General features: G+C 36.6%; 1 protein-coding gene across 1 annotated transcript in view; it reads right to left on the minus strand.

The window, feature by feature from the left end:
• TGFBR2 (transforming growth factor beta receptor 2) overlaps positions 1-20,842 on the minus strand; it is a 102,882-nt gene that overhangs the window by 50,268 nt on the left and 31,772 nt on the right. The window contains exon 2 of the mRNA XM_049766084.1: positions 7,579-7,747. Within this exon, the coding sequence (XP_049622041.1) occupies positions 7,579-7,747 (169 nt within the window). The remainder of the gene's footprint in view (positions 1-7,578; positions 7,748-20,842) is intronic.

The raw sequence follows: 20,842 nt of genomic DNA on the forward strand, positions 1-20,842 counted from the left end.
AATTAAGAACTGTCATTTCTCAAATAACGGAAAGGAACAAAGAAAAGGAAAAAAAAATTAAAGAATCAAGCAAAGAATTGTGGCGTCTTTTTCATTTCCAGCTCAGTGAAATATGCCATGCTGTCCTAAACTAATTAGTAATATACTTTCTATGCATTTGTATTTAATACTTGGAAATCAACCCAGTGAAAAGCTCACACTCTCTTATGTGGCATTTTACATAGGTACTAGGACATGCTCATTTGGTTCTATAGGCATATTACATTTTAAAGTGACATGATTAATGCACATTGATTGCAAAATATTATAATTACATAAGTCAAGATAAACTCTCATATCATGGGAAAATTGCATGATTCTCTGCCAGTTTCCCTCTGCACTCTGTATGAGGAACTGTATAAATGTTCAATACTGTAGCTAGCCTGACCTATTTTCTCCATTTCTAACCCATCAGATGCATAACACTTGTCTTGATTGGCATTTTCTATAGCTCCAGACTTAATGAGCTATTAAAAATCATGCTTGGTCTAGTCCATTCTGCAATTTTTCCTGACAAAGATTCTGAGTGCAATTCTGAGATTATGAACGTGAATCCATGTATGACCCAAGATGCAATTATATATTTATCCTCTACTTTAACACCTAAAATTCTCATATTCAGAACTAGAGAAATAGGAGGCAAGATGCAAGTACGAAGCAGTTTTTATTTTATTTTATTTTATTATATTTTTTTTTTTTTGGTTTTTGGGCCACACCCGGTAACGCTCACGGGTTACTCCTGGCTTGGGGGACCATATGGGACACCGGGGGATCGAAACGCGGTCCGTCCAAGGCTAGCGCAGGCGAGGCAGGCACTTTACCTCTAGCGCCACCGCCCGGCCCCTCGAAGCAGTTTTTAGATTAAGTAAGGTTTGCACCTTGAAAATAATAGGGTCCTAACGTACCGAGGGGGTAAAAACAACTGATTGTTTCCTTAGTAAGTACCTCAGCCAAGGGCACTGAAGGACAAAATATATGTCAATGAATAAGTGCAACAAATTGCAGGCATGGGAATAAGGATAGACCAGAAGGAGTGGAGTTGGTATTGATGTCACCCACACAGCCCAGAATGGTCTCCAATAGTGGCTTCTGAGATCCTTAGGGAAAGACTCAAAGGTACTATGACTGGAAAAGTGAATATTAAATAGGAAGTGAAGGGATTTACAGGGAATCGAGTGAAACATAGTATGAGCACATGCAAAAACAATGAGACATATAGGTATGCTTTTCAGAACATTATATCCTATCATTCACTATGCTTTTTACAAAAGTTCTTTCTGAGTATTTATTTTCATTCATTTAAAGAAATTCAAATAGGATTTTATCTTGATAACTAAAGTAAAAAAGGGAAACTAGGGACTAGGGTTGGTAATACAGCGCTGTTCTAGCAAGCAACAAGTACCCCAAATAGTGAAATGACAACATAGAGCTCTTTCCTCAGATTCCTTTCTGCAGATTGTAGATGTATCATATCCTTACTGCTTTTACTAGGAGATAAAGATACTTAGGTTTTCTTTGTTATTTAGTATGATTTGATAGGTTATTTTGGGGTCTAGGAAAACACAACTATTTTCCAATGTAAATTAAAGGTTAAGTGCATCTTTAATTCATTTTGGCTTAGCAAAGTTTTCATAGAAAGTCTTTTTTTGAGATGCAGGGAAGACTTCATTTAAAATCTATCTAGCCTTGGGTTCATTTTATCAAACTTTCGAAGAAAATTTAATACTTTTATTCCTCAAGTTCTTCCAAAATACTGAAAAAATAGGAATTCTTCCTAACAGATATTAAACATTAATATAATATCCAAAGTAGATAGAGGTACTACTAGAAATGAGAATTTCATACCTATCTCCCTAAACATTGATACAAAATCATTAATAGAGTTATGAGTCCAATAGCATATCAAAAATGTTAAACAAAGAAACCAAGTGTGATTCATTCTAGGCCTAGGGAGACAAGGATGGCTCGACACATAAAAATGAATTAACAAAATATATCACATCTATAAAATGAAGTTAAAAATGAACATATCAATTGAAGCATAGAAAGCTTTCAATAAGATCCAATATCCAGTCATGAGAAAAACCTTATACAGAATAGGAGTGGAAGGAACCTTTACAGATATCTAAATAGCAATAGATACCTAAAACAAGTCCACAGTCAGTATCATTCTCAATAGTGAAAACGTAGTGTCTATGAGGTCAGGCACAAGGAAAGATGTCCATCATCTCCATCATTCTTAAGTATAAAATAGAAATCCTACCAAAATAAATCCTATCAAGTCAGGCAAAAGAGATAAATAAAAGGGATTTGAACTGAAAAGGAGGAAACAACTTACCAAAAATTTGTGAAACATCTATATTAGTAAAAATATAAAATATTACAAAAATAAAATAAAATATTTAAGAAAGAGATAAGAGGCCCTGGGAAGTAGAAAAATACCTCCATTTTCTTGGATTAAAGAATTAATATAATCAGAAATACCATTCTACCCAAATTCCTATGTAGATTCAATGCAATCCCAATCCAAATTCTTATTGCATACCCCAAGCACTTAAAAGCCATTAATAAAGTTTGTAAGAAATCATATCATATCTAAAAATCTAAAGACATTTTGAGAAATAAGAAACTGCAAGGTATCATATTACCTAACTTGAAAATATACTATAAAGCTAACATGATCAAAACAGCCTGGTATTGGAATAGGTTAGATTTTGACTCTGACCAATGGGTGAGAACAAAATACCTAAAGACAAACTCCCTTATCTATGCACAAGTAATTTTTAACAAAGGAGCTATGTACATAAAGTGGAATTATCTATTCAACAAAGGGTACTGGAAAACTGGATATTTATTTGTGAAATAAGCTACATTTGATGAATATTATACACCTTATACAGAAGTCAATTAAAAATGGATTAAAGTCTTGATATCAAACCAGAGTCCATAAAATAAATTTAAGAACTACATATTAGAAAATATAGGCAGAAGAAAACATAGGCTTCAAGATTTGGACCTCAATATTGTTTGTTTTAGGGCCACATCTGGTGGTGCTTAAAAGCTTAGTCCTGCCTCTGCACTCAGGGATAACTTTTGGTGAGTTCCAGGGACCATACTGGATGCCAGGGATTGAAACCATTATTTATGCATGCTAGTCAAGATAATACTTGAAGTATTATTTCACTGGCCCCATTAAAGTTCTTTATAATGTTGTGACTTCATTTGGAAAGGGAACAGAGACAAAATATACAAATGGGACTTTATCCAATTAAAATTTTCTGCATGGCTGGAGCAGGAGAGATAGAATCATGGCCTCAAAACAATAAACAACGTGTTTATTGTGGATAAATGTAAAACGTTGGAATTAAAGGACTTTCACTTAAATGTGAATATATTTAACTTCAACTCATCAGATGAAGAATTATTATTCATGATATATAAAACATCATATAAGTTCAACAAAAAGAACTCCATAAACCCTATAAACAAATAGGAATAAGAAAGAAATAATTGTGAAGAAAATAAATGGATGGCCACTAAGCACCTGAAAAAAAGCTTATCAAATCTTATCGAAGAATTCCAAATCAAGAAGACAGTTAGATATTATCTATGAATGCTATACATCAAAAAATTATGTTAGGCATGTGATGATAAAGGAATTCTCATCCACTACTGGTGAGAAAGTTCCTTGATTAAACTTTATAGAACACAATATGAGGTTTCTCAGAAAAGTAAAATAGAGCCACCATATGACCCAGCAAGTTCACTAATTTTTACCTCCTTCCAGAGCACAAAAATATTAACTCAAAAAAAAAAAAACAACAAACATGCACACTAACACTCATTCCAGCACTCATCTCAATATCCAGAATGAATAGGAATGAACCTACGTGCCCAAGAAAAGATGATTAAAAATCAAAGTATGTTATAGATACTCAATGGGATACTATGAAGAAAGAGGAGACCAAGTGATTCACTGCAACTTGAATGAACTGGAGATTATTATGTTAAGTGAAGTGACTCATAAAAAGAAAGACAAATACCGGATGACTTCATTGCTCTATTGTATATAGAAAATGACAGGGGGAAGGAATTCATGGTTTCAAAAGGGTAATTCCCAGGTTACCCTTGACCCTTTAAAATAAAAATGTAAAGAATAGGGAACAAAAGTGAAATGGAGAGTAAGAAAAAAATACACAAGAGGTAACAAGGGCAGAAGTTAAGGGCCTTGGTGGTATAGTGGTATGGCAAAGATATATACATGTGATGATGTGGTACAATTTTATGTATTGTATATATTACACATTACAATCTACAATACTATAAGCATTAAATAAAACTTCATCAACTAATTTAAAAACATACCTATCAAGAAGGCAGAAATTGTGGTGAAATTGTGGTTGGAAAATTGCAATCCTGACACCTAACTATAAGCACAGAGCTTCAGAAAGTTTAACATCTGCAGATAACTCGCTATTCCCATTAATTTAATTGTAGTCATCCATTGGTATCTGCAGAGGAGAATGTTTTAGTATTTCTAGATCCCTACCTCATGTACATATACATGGATACAACAAAGAATTTAGTTGATCCTTTGGAAGTTGTGTAGCTGAGAAGATATATGACAAAATAACTAGTTATTTGCATCCACCACATAAACCAGGCAAGAAAGTTTGACTGCCCTGAAAAAGAGGTGATAAATAAATAAATAAAATTTCTCTGATCAATAGCTGGGATTTCCTGGAAGGATTCAAGGGGTGAATTCTTAACAGCCAGTATTCCACAATTGAGAGAGTCAGTTCTGAGTGAGTCAACTTCTACCAAGTCAGGCTTAATGAACAGCCCACTGCATTTATTCTTGAGACCTGGAATGCAGAGGAAGCAGTGGCTTCTGCACCACATGTTCATATTTCCTGTGATTAGCAAACAATGTCTTTTCCAGAGACATTTGATTCACAATCAATAACTCAGACTTATACTTAGAGTCCAGGAAAATATAATTTTAAAAGGCTGTTTCCAGTAAGCAGAAGTAAGCGTATGCATCTCAGTACACATTCCAGAATAGATGCCAATGGAGAACATAACAAAGGAAGGAAGTCCTCAGATTACTTAGTCTGGTGTGCCCATCTTCCCTGCATTGTTTTCAGATGCAATGCGGGGAAGATGGGTAAACCTTTAGATAGTTTCAGCCTCTCCTGGACTTTATTGGACACATTCAGATAAGGATAGAAAATCCACTCCTTGGAAACACTCCACTGTGAAAATATTCACACTTACACTGAGCACATAGGATGTGTCTATAGTCCTCTAAATTTTATGTCCATCAGAGTTATAGAGAACAATTTTATTCTATTTTTTGCTGGAAAGTCCTTTAAATATCTCTGGACTGATACAATCTGTTTCAAAATCCTTTTTCAAAAATATTGTTCAGATATGGGCAGGAAAGAAGATGGCAAGTACAGTAAATTACAACAGCAGACCTCTGCAATTAATGTTCCTTTAGTTCTCAAGAAGCTAGTTCAGGGGCCAGAGCTATAGCACAGAGATAAGGAATTTGCTTTGCAAGTGGCTGACCTGGTATGGACTCGGGTTTGATCCTGGATATCTAATATAGTCCTCCAAGCCTGTCAGAAGTGATTTCTGAGTGCAGATCCAGGAGTAACCCATCAGTGCCCCCCAGTGTGGCCCCAAAAACAAAAGAAAGAAAAAGAAAAGAAAAAAAAGGAAAAAAAGAAGAAAGAAGGAAAAAAGAAAAAAGGAAGAAGGAAGGGAGAGAAAGAAAGAAAGAAGAAAGAAAGAAAGAAAGAAAGAAAGAAAGAAAGAAAGAAAGAAAGAAAGAAAGAAAGAAAGAAAGAAAGAAAGAAAGAAAGAAAGAAAGAAAGAAAGAAAGAAAGAAAGAAAGAAAGAAAAAGAAAGAAAGAAAGAAAGAAAGAAAGGAAGGAAGAAAGAAAGAAAAGAAAGAAAGAAAGAAAGAAAGAAAGAAAGAAAGAAAGAAAGAAAGAAAAGAAAGAAAGAACGAAAAGAAGAAAGAAAAAGAAAGAAAGAAAGAAAAAGAAAGAAAGAAGAAAGAAAGAAAGAAAGAAAAGAAAGAAAGAAAGAAAGAAAGAAAGAAAGAAAGAAAGAAAGAAAGAAAGAAAGAAAGAACGAGAAGAAAGAAAAAAAGCTAGTTCATCGCTCAGTGTGTACAGAAATTTGTAAGTCTATCTATTATCAAGGCTAACTCTGTGTGAGAAAATCTCAAAAGACTCTGTCCCCTGAAAGGGAGAAAAATGCTTGGTTGTTTATAACCTGTTTTGTTAAGTGGCCAGGAGACACATAAACTACCTAAAAAATAGCTGATAACTCAAAATGTCAAATTTAATTTTTAAAAGAATAAAATATTTTGTTAGTAAAATTTTATTTCCCTAAAATTAGATTTCTCTCTTACTTATACTTCAAATCTAACATGAATGAATAAAATGACTCGTGAGCCTCCATTGTGTAAGAGTCTGAGAGAAACTGTGTGTGGTGATTTGTATATGCGAAAGAGAGAAGGTAAAGTACATATGTGTGGTGTATTTGTAAGATAGAGTGGATCTATATGTGAGAGAGAAAAAAGGAATATCCAAGAAATAGATGATTCAATCCATGGGAAAGAGTAGTTTGTAGACTGGTGAGGTTGATAGTGCTATGACCACAAGTCTGCATAGGAAATAAAAACTATTTCTGGTTCCTTCAGTCGCTTCTCCTATTTTGACAAGTGCTTTCCCTTCTAAAAGCCAGGTTTTTATCGTCTCTCCTTTCACAAAACAGGTTTGACTTTGCCCCAGAAACACAAGATTCTTGCTCTCATACTGTTGTACCAAGTAAGGGCATGGGGGTGCAGTTAAAGAAACAGCAAGTGGTAAAGATCTGATTGATAAGGAAAGATTTCCAGGAATATTATAAATATTAGAAGTCAAATCTTATATTTTATTTGATTTAATGCAATTTATTTGTTTTATTTTTGTTTTGGGCTACAGGTTGTGATCAGGGGTTGGTACTTTTGGCAGGAAGGGGGCACCTTATGGGATGCTGGAATTAGAACCCAGGTTGGCCACGTGCAAGGCAAACACTCTACCCACTGTACTATATCACTCCAGCCACTAAACCATATATTTTCATCCACACTGAATTTTTTTGTTTGGTTGTTTTGGGACCACACTCAGCAGTGCTCAGTGCAGATTCCTGGCTCTGCATTCAGGAATCATTTCTGGAGGGAACTGGGGACCATATGGGATGGCAGGGATCGAACCCTGGATAGCTGCATACAATTGTGCAAAGCAAATGTCCTACCCCTGTGCTATCACTCTGACCTCACACAATTAATTTTTCTGTGCCCCAATATGTAGCCTATCACTGTAAATACTTGTGTGTTCCAAATACATAAACTACTACTGTGCTATTGCTCTGGCCCAAGAATCTACTTTTTAGGAAAGAAGACACATTGATACTCTGTATTAGAAGCAAAGATTGTCTCAAACTGGAGGAAAGGAAAGAATTTTTAAAAGGGAACCTTACCAGACAGCCACACAGACTTCATGTTTCTTCTCACAGATGGATGTAATGCTGCAGTTGCTCATACAAGGTTTCTGGTTGTCACAGGTAGATGCTCTCACATCACAAAATTTACACAACTGTGAAAACTGCATTCCATTGGTGCTGTCAGTGGCCATCATGTCACTGTTAACTAAAAAGAAAGAGAAAGATACATTAAATGATTATCTAAGCAGTTAGGCTGGCTGTCAACAATTTCTTGATTTTATGCAATTTCGAATAAGCCTGAATTTCTAAGAATGTTTACTGATAAAAGCAAAAAAACGTTCTCACATCAGATTGGTTTTCCTTCCAGAGATTATTTGTACACAATGCCACTCTAGTGTGGAACATTGGAGGAGCCTCTTGCCTTTGTCAATGACTATCATGAGCTTCTTTCTCTTTCTACAAAAGCCTTAGCAGCCTCTGAAGAAACACAAAATGGATTGGCTCATTGCACAACAGTGGGTGTTGGGGGAACAATGGAAAGTACCCTGAAAGAAATGTTAGGTAATTTGCTAAGAAAGACCAGGGTAAGGTAACCAAAAATAGAGAAGAAAAGAAGATGTGGGAGTCAAATCAGGTCATAATCAGATGAGCAGAGAAATGTCACCATAAAGCAAAGTTCTAAAATGCAAATAAAATTGGCCACCTCAAAGGAGAACGTGGAGGCAAAGTTGGACTTTGACATACTTTTCTAACCTACACCTCAGAGATTTGTCAAGGGTCTTCTTTACAAATTCTGTTCTTTTAACTTCTCTCCATTGCCTTGAAAGAATCAAAGATAACCCAGCATTGACTAGGTTATCTCTGAGACACAATCCCAAACAGTGAAGAAAGGTAAGGAAATTTTGCAGGTGAATTCAAGTTATGTGCCTTCTTCAGGATATTTCCATTACTTTATCCCTCTTCTCTGCACAATCATCATCAGCAGCAACTCAGGATTTTTAGGATACACAGGCATTCTCAAGTGGAAGCCAAGTCCCTCTGTTCCTCTGATTTTGTTCTTGCAAATAAACCACTAAATAACAGCTTTGTTGGTATTCTATAGGAACTCCTAAAGAACTTCTTTTCTCACTCACATAAACTTCCTCAATCACTTCCATGTTGAAAACTGCCAAAGTGCAAATTCGTTAGGATTTATAATGTGCTATTTACATATTGAGTCACCTCTACCAAGTGCCTGTTACAATAAAAAGTGTCCAAAAATATTGACTGAAAGAATATTTGGTCACAAAAAAGAACAAGCAAGATCTGTTCCATTTATTCCTCTATACTAAGTGTAAAAAGACAAAGAATGCATTTGCAGATTAAAGAGCGTCAAGATGAATATTCATTCTCATTCATCCCAAAAGCATTAAAGACCAACTGCTCTTTGCAGCAAATATTTTATAGGTTGAGAGGGGATGAAAAGATATTCCCCAACTTTTTCCTCAGTGAGATCCACTTACACTACTGACAATGTGACAAATAAAGGAATGAGTTTAGAGATTCAAGAGGAGACAAGACTAGTAACTTTTTGCTGGTGGAGCCAAACTAAAAGGCAATTTGTCTGTATGCTAGACTAAGGAAGATGAAACATCTGGAGTACTGTCATATTCGTTGGCCTTTAAGAAGTTGGGAGATACCAATCTCCACAGAAAAGGCCGGCCCAAGTCTCTTCATTTTCTCCCTATGGAAGTCTGCTTCTGTCTAAAGCCAAAGGTTCCTGTCTTTCTTCCCGTCTTGTCTTGTGAATTTTAGGTTTTCTATCACTGCTCCTGCAATTCAACTGTCTTTGTTGCTTGGTACATAACACCTGTTTCCTGGATTTCTAAAAATACAAACACACATAAATTCACGATAGACTTTCTGGTGGCATCTTTAAATATAGTAGTAAAAACCCATTCATCCCTCTTAGGCCTCAAGTCCCACTTCAGGAAGAGTATTTTTAGGTACTGAACTATTTTGAAATTCTCAATGTTCCCAGACCAAGAGCGCTATGCTTTAGCTAAAAATATAGACCAAAAGCTCTCTGAATCCTGTTTTCAATTTGAGACTAACATTACAACAAATATCTATTTTTTTCTATGACAGTTAGATTTAGCTCCTCTATGGTTAGACTACTCATATGACTCTTTAGGTTTCCCTGAAAGACATAGGTACAAAAATGCTTAGTATATTTGATGCTTTGTTATTGGGTTTGTTTTTTTTTGGGGGGGGGCACACCGTTTGATGCTCAGGGGTTACTCCTGGCTAAGCGCTCAGAAATTGCCCCTGGCTTGGGGGGACCATATGGGATGCCAGGGGATAGAACCGTGGTCCCTCCTTGGCTAGCGCTTGTAAGGCAGACACCTTACCTCTAGCGCCACCTCGCCTGCCCCACTTTGTTATTGTTATTATTGTTCCTGCTATCTTTATATTTATATATGTTTTAGATAAACATATATTGATTGCTCATAAGCTTATTGTTTTTATTTTATTTATTTATTTTGAAAGTTTTTTTTCAGCCATACCTGTCAGTGTTCAAGGCATATTATTGACTCTATGCTTAGGGATTACTCTTAGTATTGCATTATTGACTAGATTCAATGCTGGAACTGAAGAGGGATCAGTTACATACAAGGCAAATTCCTTAAATTCATCTCTCAGCCCAAGAACCTTTATGTTTGTTACATATAGAAATCAATCCTTCTGATTTGAAATTTAGCTTTTTAGAATCTGAGGGTTTTAGTTGGATTAATAGTCACAACTCTAGGGTAACAATGGATAAATAACTAAGAAAACTTTAGACAACAAAAATAATCAACCCCATCAAAAACAAAAAGTTATAAACAAACACTTCATCAAATAATACATCTAGATCGACAAGAGGCATCTAAAAAAGTGTTCTTCATTACTGATTATTAGGAAAATAAAAAGGAAACAATAATGAGCTATTACCTCACACCTTTGAGAATGGCATATATCAAAACAAACAAACAAACAAAGCAGCCAGTGTTGGAAAGAATGCAGTGAAAAAGGACCCTACTTCACTATTGGTGGGACTGCTGTGTAGTTTGTTTAGCCTCATAGACAATGACATGGCAACATCTCGAAAAATTTAAAAAATAAACTGTATAAGCCAATGATCCCAATACTTGGCATCTATCCTAAGAAGACAAAAATATTATGAAAAGTGATATGAAGATTCCTCCAAAAACTGGAAATTGAGCCCCCATTCAACCCAGCTATTCCATACCTAGGGATATACCCTAGGAACACAAGAATACAATACAAAAACTCCTTCCTCTCAGCTATATTTATTTCAGCACTATTCTTGGAAACAACCAAGATGCCCTTCAACAGATAAATGACTAAAGAAACTGTGGTACATATACACAATGGAATATTATGCAGCCGTCAGGAGAGAGGAAGTCATGAAATTTTCCTATACATGGATGTACATGGAATCTATCATGCTGAGTGAAATAAGTCAGAGGGAGAGAGAAAGACCCAGAATAATCTCACTCATCTATGGGTTTTAAGAAAAATAAAAGTCATTTTTGCAACAATCCTCAGAGACAATGAGAGGAGGGCTGGAACTTTCAGCTCACTTCATGAAGCTCACCACAAAGAGTGGTGATTGCAGTTATAGAAATAACTACACTGAGAACTACCATAATCATGTGAATGAATGAGGGAACTGGAAAGCCTGTCTGAAGTATGGGTGGGGGTGGGATGGGATGGAGGGAGATTTGGGACATTGGTGGTAGGAATGTTGCACTGGTGAAGGGGGTGTTCTTTACATGTCTGAAACCTAATCACAATCATATTTGTATTCAAGATGTTTAAATAAAGAAAAAAGTTTAAAAGTAAAAAAGAACACAAAATATTAATTTTAAAAGTGGACATTTATAATAATTGAAACACTATCTACAATACCCAAGATCTGAAAACAAAATATACAATAACAAAGGAGTGAATAAAAAAAAGTTGTGGTACATACTATATACAGCTAAAAGTAAAGATCAAAGCTTGCCTTTAGAACTCGGATGGAGGTAGAGGGAGTCATATTTAGTGAAACTGATCAAAGGGGAGAGAACAAATACCAAATGCATATGGTATATGAACAAAGCACAGGTGCAGATAATATCTAATGCCAACAACCCCATAAATCTTGTCAGTCTTTGAGTACAGATTAAGAGTTGCCATATCAGGTTGGGAAGTTGACAGGGGTAGACAGGCTGTGTTGGGGCAAAAGGAAGTTAAGCAGGTAGATTTAAAATGCTTCGAGGGGCCCGGAGAGATAGCACAGCGGCGTTTGCCTTGCAAGCAGCCGATCCAGGACCAAAGGTGGTTGGTTCGAATCCCGGTGTCCCATATGGTCCCCCGTGCCTGCCAGGAGCTATTTCTGAGCAGACAGCCAGGAGGAACCCCTGAGCACCGCCAGGTGTGGCCCCCAAAAACAAAAAAAAAAAAAAAAAAAAAAAGAAGAAGAAAAAAGGAGAAAAGCAATAAAAAGGATAATAGTAATTAGTAAAAAAAAATACTAAAAAATGAGTGGGGCCTTTAATAAAATGTCTATGGTGTGGCCCAAAAACCAAAAAATAAATAAATAAAATAAATAAATAAATAAATAAAATGCTTTTAGGACAGATACGGAGAGTAACGCATTCTGGTTATGGCAGAGGAGAGTAATTTTGCAACTGTGAGCATAAACACCATGACAATCATGTTGCCTCAACAATAAGCTTAAATTTTAGTAAAAGAAGGACTATATTTACACTGTTTTAAATTTAAACATATGTAGCATAATTGATAAAACAATAATCCTTGGCTCCTCTTCCAGATATGCTCCTTTAAATATATTGTATCAGAATTTTTATAAGCTGTCCAGATAATTCTAATGCACAAGCATATGTGAGCTCTCTGACACACTCAAGTTTCAAAGTAGAACAGCACTGAAATTCAATGACAAATATGCAACATGACAGATCTCCCCTCACTGAACTCACCTATAATACACCCTATAACTGAAATAAAGAGGAGTTCTTCACCAAAGTTCAGATAAACTTTCTTGTAGTAAGCATGAGCCTAAATCTGTGTGATTAGCACATCCACACCCTGTAAGGGTAGAAGTCCTTTCCTGGGCGGGCAAATCTTTTTCTAACAAAAGTTCAGAAGTGTGAGGCAAGTGACAGGAGTAAGGAGTGATAGGAAAGACAGGCAGACTGATGAAACACTCACTGGAAGCTGCCTTGGCAGCCACAGATATGTTGAAAAGGATAAGTAGCTTAGATCTGATGCCTGCAAAGCACAATAAACAGGGAAGTAACAGAAAAGGGACCATCAAAGTAGACAGAGAAAGAGAGAACCAGAGAGACAGAAACAGGGAGAAGGAAAAGAGAGAACCAGAGAGACAGAGACAGAGAAACAGAGACAGGGAGAAGAAAGAGAGTAGGAGAGAGAAAGGAGAGACAGCGATAGAGAGACAGAGAGAGACCCAGGGACCAGCTCAAGGGCACCACTTTTATAACAGGCAGTGCATGGAATCCTTTGGATTAATGCCCAGAGGCCTACATGGGACAATGGATACAGTCCAGAAATCAAATTTCTCCAGTTAATTCTGGGAAATCAGCGCAAACAGATTTTACTCCATAACCTGGAGGCTTAGGTCTAGGGGGAGGAGATGTCATACAAATGGACTCCGTACATGGGAATTACCTACTGTGTGCTAGGTAAGGTACACTAGGGATCACATAGAAGAAGGTCTCACTGAATTCTTTATTGAAGTGAAAGTCACTACTGCTAAGATGAGCAGTTTTGAGTTTCATAATTGTTGGCTTCCCCCATCCCCCTAGTTTTCACATAGGATATTTTCACTGCAATAGCTATGTTCTCCCCTGCCATTCAGCAAGCTACAGTTTGGTCCTAATAGGCACCCCCACCTTAAATATTCATGCTACAAATAAGTTTTTAAATTTTACTTTCAGCCAGTTTTCTCTGTTGCGATTGTATTTCTCTGTGGTACATAAAAATAGATATAGGGGCAAGTATAGCCTTCATTTATTTCTGGGGGAAAAGGCTCACATAATTTTGATAAAAATTTTTTTGAGGGGCTGAAGTGATAGCACAGTGGTAGGGCATTTGCCTTGCACATGACCTATGCAGGACAGAACTGGTTCAATCCCCAGCATCCCATATGGTCCCCCAAGCCAGGAGTAACCCCTGAGCATCACAGGGTGTGACCTAAAAATAAAAAAAAAATTTTTTTTGTAAACTCCCTTTGTGATGAGTAGGTAGAGTAAAACATTAAAGAATCTGATCCCTGACTATGGGACAATAAGCTTTATTTGAGCTTACCCAAAATCCCCAACAGATACTGCTAACACTTCAGGCAGAAATACACTGATAATAGGAGCAGAGTGCACATCTAATTGTATCAGGGAGTATTAAAGGATGCTCCTTGTGTCAACAGTGTTTCAATGTAGGCAATCTATGAGAAAGAAGCTACAGAACTGACCTCAGAAGATGAATCAAACACCTTGTCCTTAACACATTAAGGTGTGTCAAGTAAAAGAATGATGAGTAAATGGATACTCATGAACAGTCCAGTGAGAAGAATTTTACTCAAAACAATAACCCAGTGAAAGGTTAGATACCAATAGCAATCCAATAGATAACCCGATAGCAAATCCTAACTACAAAATCCCATGAAATTCTCTTAACTTGTTCTCTTAAGGTTCTTTTGTTAAAATTTTTCTAACATGAAGATTTTGCCTAATGACCTTTGATGAGAAGTAATAAACATCACAGGCACAATAGCTATTGAGAAGATTCTCCAAAAGGAAGTTCCACTCAGAATGCCTGTCCCGTAGATAAGCGCTCATTATGGGAATTGATCATAGCAGCTCTTTTTCAGCAACTGAACACATCCGATGGCCCACCCTAATCCACTACTCTTCCAAAAATCCCATAATTATTTAATATCTGAATCAAGACTAGGATGTCTTCCTCATTTTAAGTCACATTTTCTTTATACTCACCGTGGAGGCACAGAAGTTCCTGATCTTAAAAATATGAATTGGGACCAGAGCAATAGCACAGTGGGAGGGACATTATCTTGCACGCAACCAACCCAAGACAGACTCAAGTTCAATTCCAGGCATCCCATATGGTCCCTCAAGCCTGCCAGGAGTGATTTCTTAGCGCATAGTCAGAAGTAACCCCTGAACACCACAGGGTGTGGCCCCAAAAATAAATAAACAAATAAACCCAAATAAAGGAAAATATGAATTAAATAACTTCTTAGCTGTGTTTCTATCTGAAATGATAGAAACAGTCTTTGTTTTTTGTTTTTTTTTTCTTTAATTTATTTAAACACCTTAATTACATACATGATTGTGTTTGGGTTTCAGTCATGTAAAGAACACCACCCATCACCAGTGCAACATTCCCATCACCAATGTCCCAAGTCTCCCTTCGCCCCACCCAACCCCCCGCCTGTACTCTAGACAGGCTCTCCATTTTCCTCATACATTCTCATTATTAGGACAGTTCAAAATGTAGTTATTTCCCTAACTAAACTCATCACTCTTTGTGGTGAGCTTCCTGAGGTGAGCTGGAACTTCCAGCTCTTTTCTCTTTTGTGTCTGAAAATTATTATTACAAGGGTGTCTTTCATTTTTCTTAAAACCCATAGATGAGTGAGACCATTCTGCGTTTTTCTCTCTCTCTCTGACTTATTTCACTCAGCATAATAGATTCCGTGTACATCCATGTATAGGAAAATTTCATGACTTCATCTCTCCTGACAGCTGCATAATATTCCATTGTGTATATGTACCACAGTTTCTTTAGCCATTCGTCTGTTGAAGGGCATCTTGGTTGTTTCCAGAGTCTTGCTATGGTAAATAGTGCTGCAATGAATATAAGTGTAAGGAAGGGGCTTTTGTATTGTATTTTTGTGTTCCTAGGGTATATTCCTAGGAGTGGTATAGCTGGATCGTATGGGAGCTCGATTTCCAGTTTTTGGAGGAATCTCCATATCGCTTTCCATAAAGGTTGAACTAGACGGCATTCCCACCAGCAGTGGATAAGAGTTCCTTTCTCTCCACATCCCCGCCAACACTGTTTATTCTCATTCTTTGTGATGTGTGCCATTCTCTGGGGTGTGAGGTGGTATCTCATCGTTGTTTTGATTTGCATCTCCCTGATGATTAGTGATGTGGAACATTTTTTCATGTGTCTTTTGGCCATGTGTATTCAATAGACTCATATAGCAAGGTGGCAGGCTACAAAATTAACACACAAAAATCAATGTATATAAGGATGAAATGGACATTAAGAAAACAACCCCATTCACAATAGTGCCACACAAACTCAAATATCTTGGAATCAACTTGACTAAATATGTGAAGGACCTATACAAGGAAAACTATAAAACTCTGCTCCAAGAAATAAAAGAGGACACACGAAATGGAAACACATACCCTGCTCATGGATTGGCAGGATTAACATCATGAAAATGGCAATACTCCCCAAGGCATTATACAGATTTAATGCCATCCCTCTAAAGGTACCCATGACATTCTTCAAAGAAGTGGATCAGACACTTTTGAAATTCATTTGGAACAATAAACACCCTCGAATAGCTAAAGCAATCATTGGGAAAAAGAATATGGGAGGAATTACTTTCCCCAACTTTAAACTGTACTACAAAGCAACAGTTATCAAAACAGCATGGTATTGGAATAAGGGTAGGTCCTCAGATCAGTGGAATAGGCTTGAATACTCAGAAAATGTTCCCCAGACATACAACCACCTAATTTTTGATAAAGGAGCAGGAAATCCTAAATGGAGCAGGGAAAGCCTCTTCAACAAGTGGTGTTGGCACAATTGGATAGCCACTTGCAAAAAATTGAACTTAGACCCCCAGCTAACATCATGTACGAAGGTAAATCCAAATGGATTAAAGACCTCGATATCAGCCCCAAAACCATAAGATATATAAGAACAGCACATAGGCAAAACACTCCAGGACATTACAGGCATCTTCAAGGAGGAAACTGCACTCTCCAAGCAAGTGAAAGCAGAGATTAACAGATGGGAATATATTAAGCTGAGAAGCTTCTGCACCTCAAAGGAAATAGTGCCCAGGATACAAGAGCCACCCACTGAGTGGGAGAAACTATTCACCCAATACCCATCAGATAAGGGGCTAATCTCCAAAATATACAAGGCACTGACAGAACTTTACAAGAAAAAAAACATCTAACCCCTAAAAAAATGGGGAGAAGAAATGAACAGACACTTTGACAAAGAAACAGTCTTTGACTGTGAGAATACACAGCCTACTAAAGTTTGAGATTTATTTCAGAAAAATACATTAAGATTTGTGGACAGAACTCATGCTTCATCTCTTAAAGTGGAATTTTCTATAACTCAACTTTAAATAAAATCCCAAATTACAAAGCACAAATCACCCTAAGCACCTTAGAATAAATGCATTCAGTGTCTTTCAAGCCATGTCATCTGTCTGCGATTGTTTGTGGCATGTTGGTTTATTTGAGGGAAAGTGGCTTAAGAATGAATTTATTCTACAAATGTCCATGAAACTTTTATTTATATTTTATACCGGATATCTAAAATTGGTATAAATAAACACATTTCAGAGAATAAATCCATTACAACAGGTGGAGAGAACCTACTAGGCTTCAGAAATGCTTCTCACATGTTCAAAAGAAAAGCCCTTAGGAATGTGTTTAACCTATGTATGTGGGTAGTGTATTGACTCAAAACATTGCTGGACTATCAAATATAAAATTTATAGTCAACAGGCAGGCTGAAAATTCAGGAAGTGATCAATGGTGTTATTTTGAAGAAATAAGTTTTAATTCCTTACATGTGGTTCCTTTCACACTATCAAGAGTAATTTCCTAGACTTCATCATTGGAATAGACTCCCCAATCACACATACAAAGTACCTTCTTTGCCAACAACTGATGAAAAGAAGATTGATAAAGAAAAGGATCACTAGAATCTAATTCACCAAATGTTCCAGTAAAGGTAGGAAATAGGAATCTATTCCCAGATCATGCCAAGAATACCGTGTTACACTTTGAGTTGGAAGGCTAGAAAGAATCTAATATTTGACCAATTCTCTTTCTCTATTCACTTTGGATGTAGTAAGGTTCCTTGTTTTTATTTACATACATTTCTCATCTTACATTTTTTCTCATATGCTTGTCTCTTTAGTCCTCATCTCATAAGCAATCACAGACTCTGAGACTCTGATCAGCATATATGCCCACAATTGAAAAACTTGTTCTGTGAAAGACGTTTTTTAATTGCAGTTGGCATCACAGAGACCATCTGGCAGACAGCCGTCAAGGATACTGTGTCTGGTAACCAAAACCCCAGAGCCCCCGAGACCAGATGCATCAGTCTATTGGCTGTTCCAAATGTCCTCACACCCAGAAGAAAAAAAAAAGTCAGACAAGCTAGGAGGAGCTCTTTCCTGACTCCTAGTGAAAGAAAGATATCCCCAAGAGAATCAAATTATCTACACCCATTGCTATAAACAAACCAACAGCACCTTGTGGTTAAGTCAAAAATGAAAGATGTTTTCAGACTATTTCCCTTCTCTGTAGAGTAAATGGAACTTTTGCACAGTATAAAATATTTTATTTAGCTTTAAACTGTAATGTTAACTATGAAGTGGTTCTAGACTTTACATATGCTTTTCTACTCAGTTACAAATCCAGCACTAATGATCAGTAACTTTCTTTTGTAGGGGACACTTGGTGATGCTCAGGAGTTATTCCTGGCTACTTGGAGGAACCATATGGGATGACAGGGATAGAATCTGGGTTGAGCAAATGCCAGTTCCCTACTTGTTATACTATCATTCTGAATACATGAATACTTTAAGAAAAGGTAGAGGAGGTTTTCTTTTACATGATCTGATTGCAGAAGCAGTACAAGAAAAACTATCATTTGATCAAGTGGGAGACCATAATGTACATGGGAAAGTAATAGGTGTCTTGGAATCTTCTTTTTATACAATTAAATGTATTCATAAAAATAATATTTGCAAAGCCTTCCAAAGATGACTTAATATGATTACAATCTCTTGGAAGTGGCAGAGAAATCACTCACTTCAAAAGCCTAGTAGAAAAGAAGGTCTATGTTTATACATTGGAATTTATTCAACTAAGGATTCATCAAGAGAGTCTGTGATATTCTCCATGTACCAAGATACTTCAAGTAAATAGTAACTTTGTCCCTGGTCTCTTGTGAGGGCTGTTGAAGTTCAAAAGGCAAAATCAACAAATGCAAATATGAGTTCAATTCAGGAGAGAAACTGTCTTTGAAGGAGGGGGCTATTAAGAGAGGATAGAAATATCTCAGCTGGGCCAGGAGAGATAGCACAGCGGCGTTTGCCTTGCAAGCAGCCGATCCAGAACCAAAGGTGGTTGGTTCGAATCCCGGTGTCCCATATGGTCCCCTGTGCCTGCTAGGAGCTATTTCTGAGCAGACAGCCAGGAGTAACCCCTGAGCACCGCCGGGTGTGGCCCAAAAACAGAAACCAAAAAAAAAAAAAAAAGAAATATCTCAGCTGAGAATATTGTTTAGAAATGGAAGGTAGAGCAGAATGGGGAGTCAGACTTAACTCTTTAAAGACAGAATTACTCCACATAAGCATCCTCAAATTGACAAATGCAAAGGCTGAGAGGCATATGTATGTTTTAGTGTGTACGAAACCCATAATATTGGTGTGGGGGAGAGACAAGACTACACTTACAAAGGGCAAGGCGAACAGATAGATCATAGAAAGAATGCCTGCAGCCCAGAATTGAATCCTGAACTTTGTCTACCTAACTCATAAAAGAAGTTCTCCTGAAGATGAATTGAGTAAAATCAATGACTGGTTTATAACTTTCAGAGTCAAGAGCTAGCAAACCAACCACTGAATCTAGAAAACTGTATACTATCTTAATAAAAGTATCACTAAATTTACCAAATTTACCTAGGTAAAATATGCTTTTGTAAAAGATGTGTGTATGTGTGTGCCTGTGTTTGTGTGCATGAAATGCTCAACAAATAAATTTATCATTGAGGATTTGAGTTTCAGCAGCCTAAGGTGACTCGCAGGTGTCACGGTTTACTTTAAGTGACTTTAAGAAACAGTATTTATAAAAACTCACACTAATCAAGAGTAAATTCAGGGAATAAAACAATTTTCAAGGGGATCAGTTCAATAGTGTGTTTTAAATGCCAAACTTCACTGTGCCTTTAAATTAAGATTTTTAATTATTATTAAGAATTATAAAGATAGCATACGTAGACTAAAGCAAGCTATAGTGGAATAGAGAAATAATTGTTTTTTTTCCTAGTAACGAACACAAAATAACTGAGCTGGAATTTTAATCGTATCCATCCCTATTTAATTAACACTCTTCAGCCCAAAAAACTCCAAATAACTAATATAAGCACATTCTATTTTCTTCCTTATCCATGAATTTCCTGAGTCACTAAGGAATGAAGTGCAGTTTGAGCTTTGCCAACACTTGCTGAATTTTTCTTAAATAATGTTTTATTTTATGTTCCAGAGTCAGGTTATATAACAGGAATCAAATTCTAAGCATTTAAAAATGTTTCTTAAGATGAAAATATCTTTATAGTTGACAAAAGAAGTATTTTAGAATAGTATCACTTTTGCCATATTCAGGAGCTGAAAAACTTAGGTTTCTTAATAAACTTTTTTCATTGCAAACAGGAATATGGTGAATAAAATAACTTCTGAGGGCAAGGAAGAAGTGAGCAATATGCAACAAATGCTGCTATATATATGTGGACAATTTCAGTTGATCATTGATAAAGCTAATTCTGGCAATGAACGTCTCTGGCATATTTGAGTTGTTGGAACTCTGACATGATCAAAACAAAAAACAACCACAAGAAACAAACAAGCAGGGACTGGAAAATTAGACACTGAGAAATTTAGCTGCATCACTGCAAATGGGACAGCTCTTCAAGTGAAGGAGCAGAATTTAGCACTATGCAAATCATTTTATTCTTCTACCGAGAGGTGCACAAAGTTGATAGTTTAAGTAATGGTAACTGGTATTCCTTTTTCAGTTGTAGGATTTGGATGAGATGCTATAGCAACAAGCAAAATAATCCAGAGATTACTGAAAATAAATGATGATTAATCCTCTTGGTGACAGTCAAAACAACATTGTGAAATAGTAGAGCAAGATAATGAGCTCACATGTATGGAGTT

This window comes from Suncus etruscus, chromosome 20, assembly GCF_024139225.1.
Source record: "Suncus etruscus isolate mSunEtr1 chromosome 20, mSunEtr1.pri.cur, whole genome shotgun sequence".
Lineage (NCBI taxonomy): Eukaryota > Metazoa > Chordata > Mammalia > Eulipotyphla > Soricidae > Suncus > Suncus etruscus.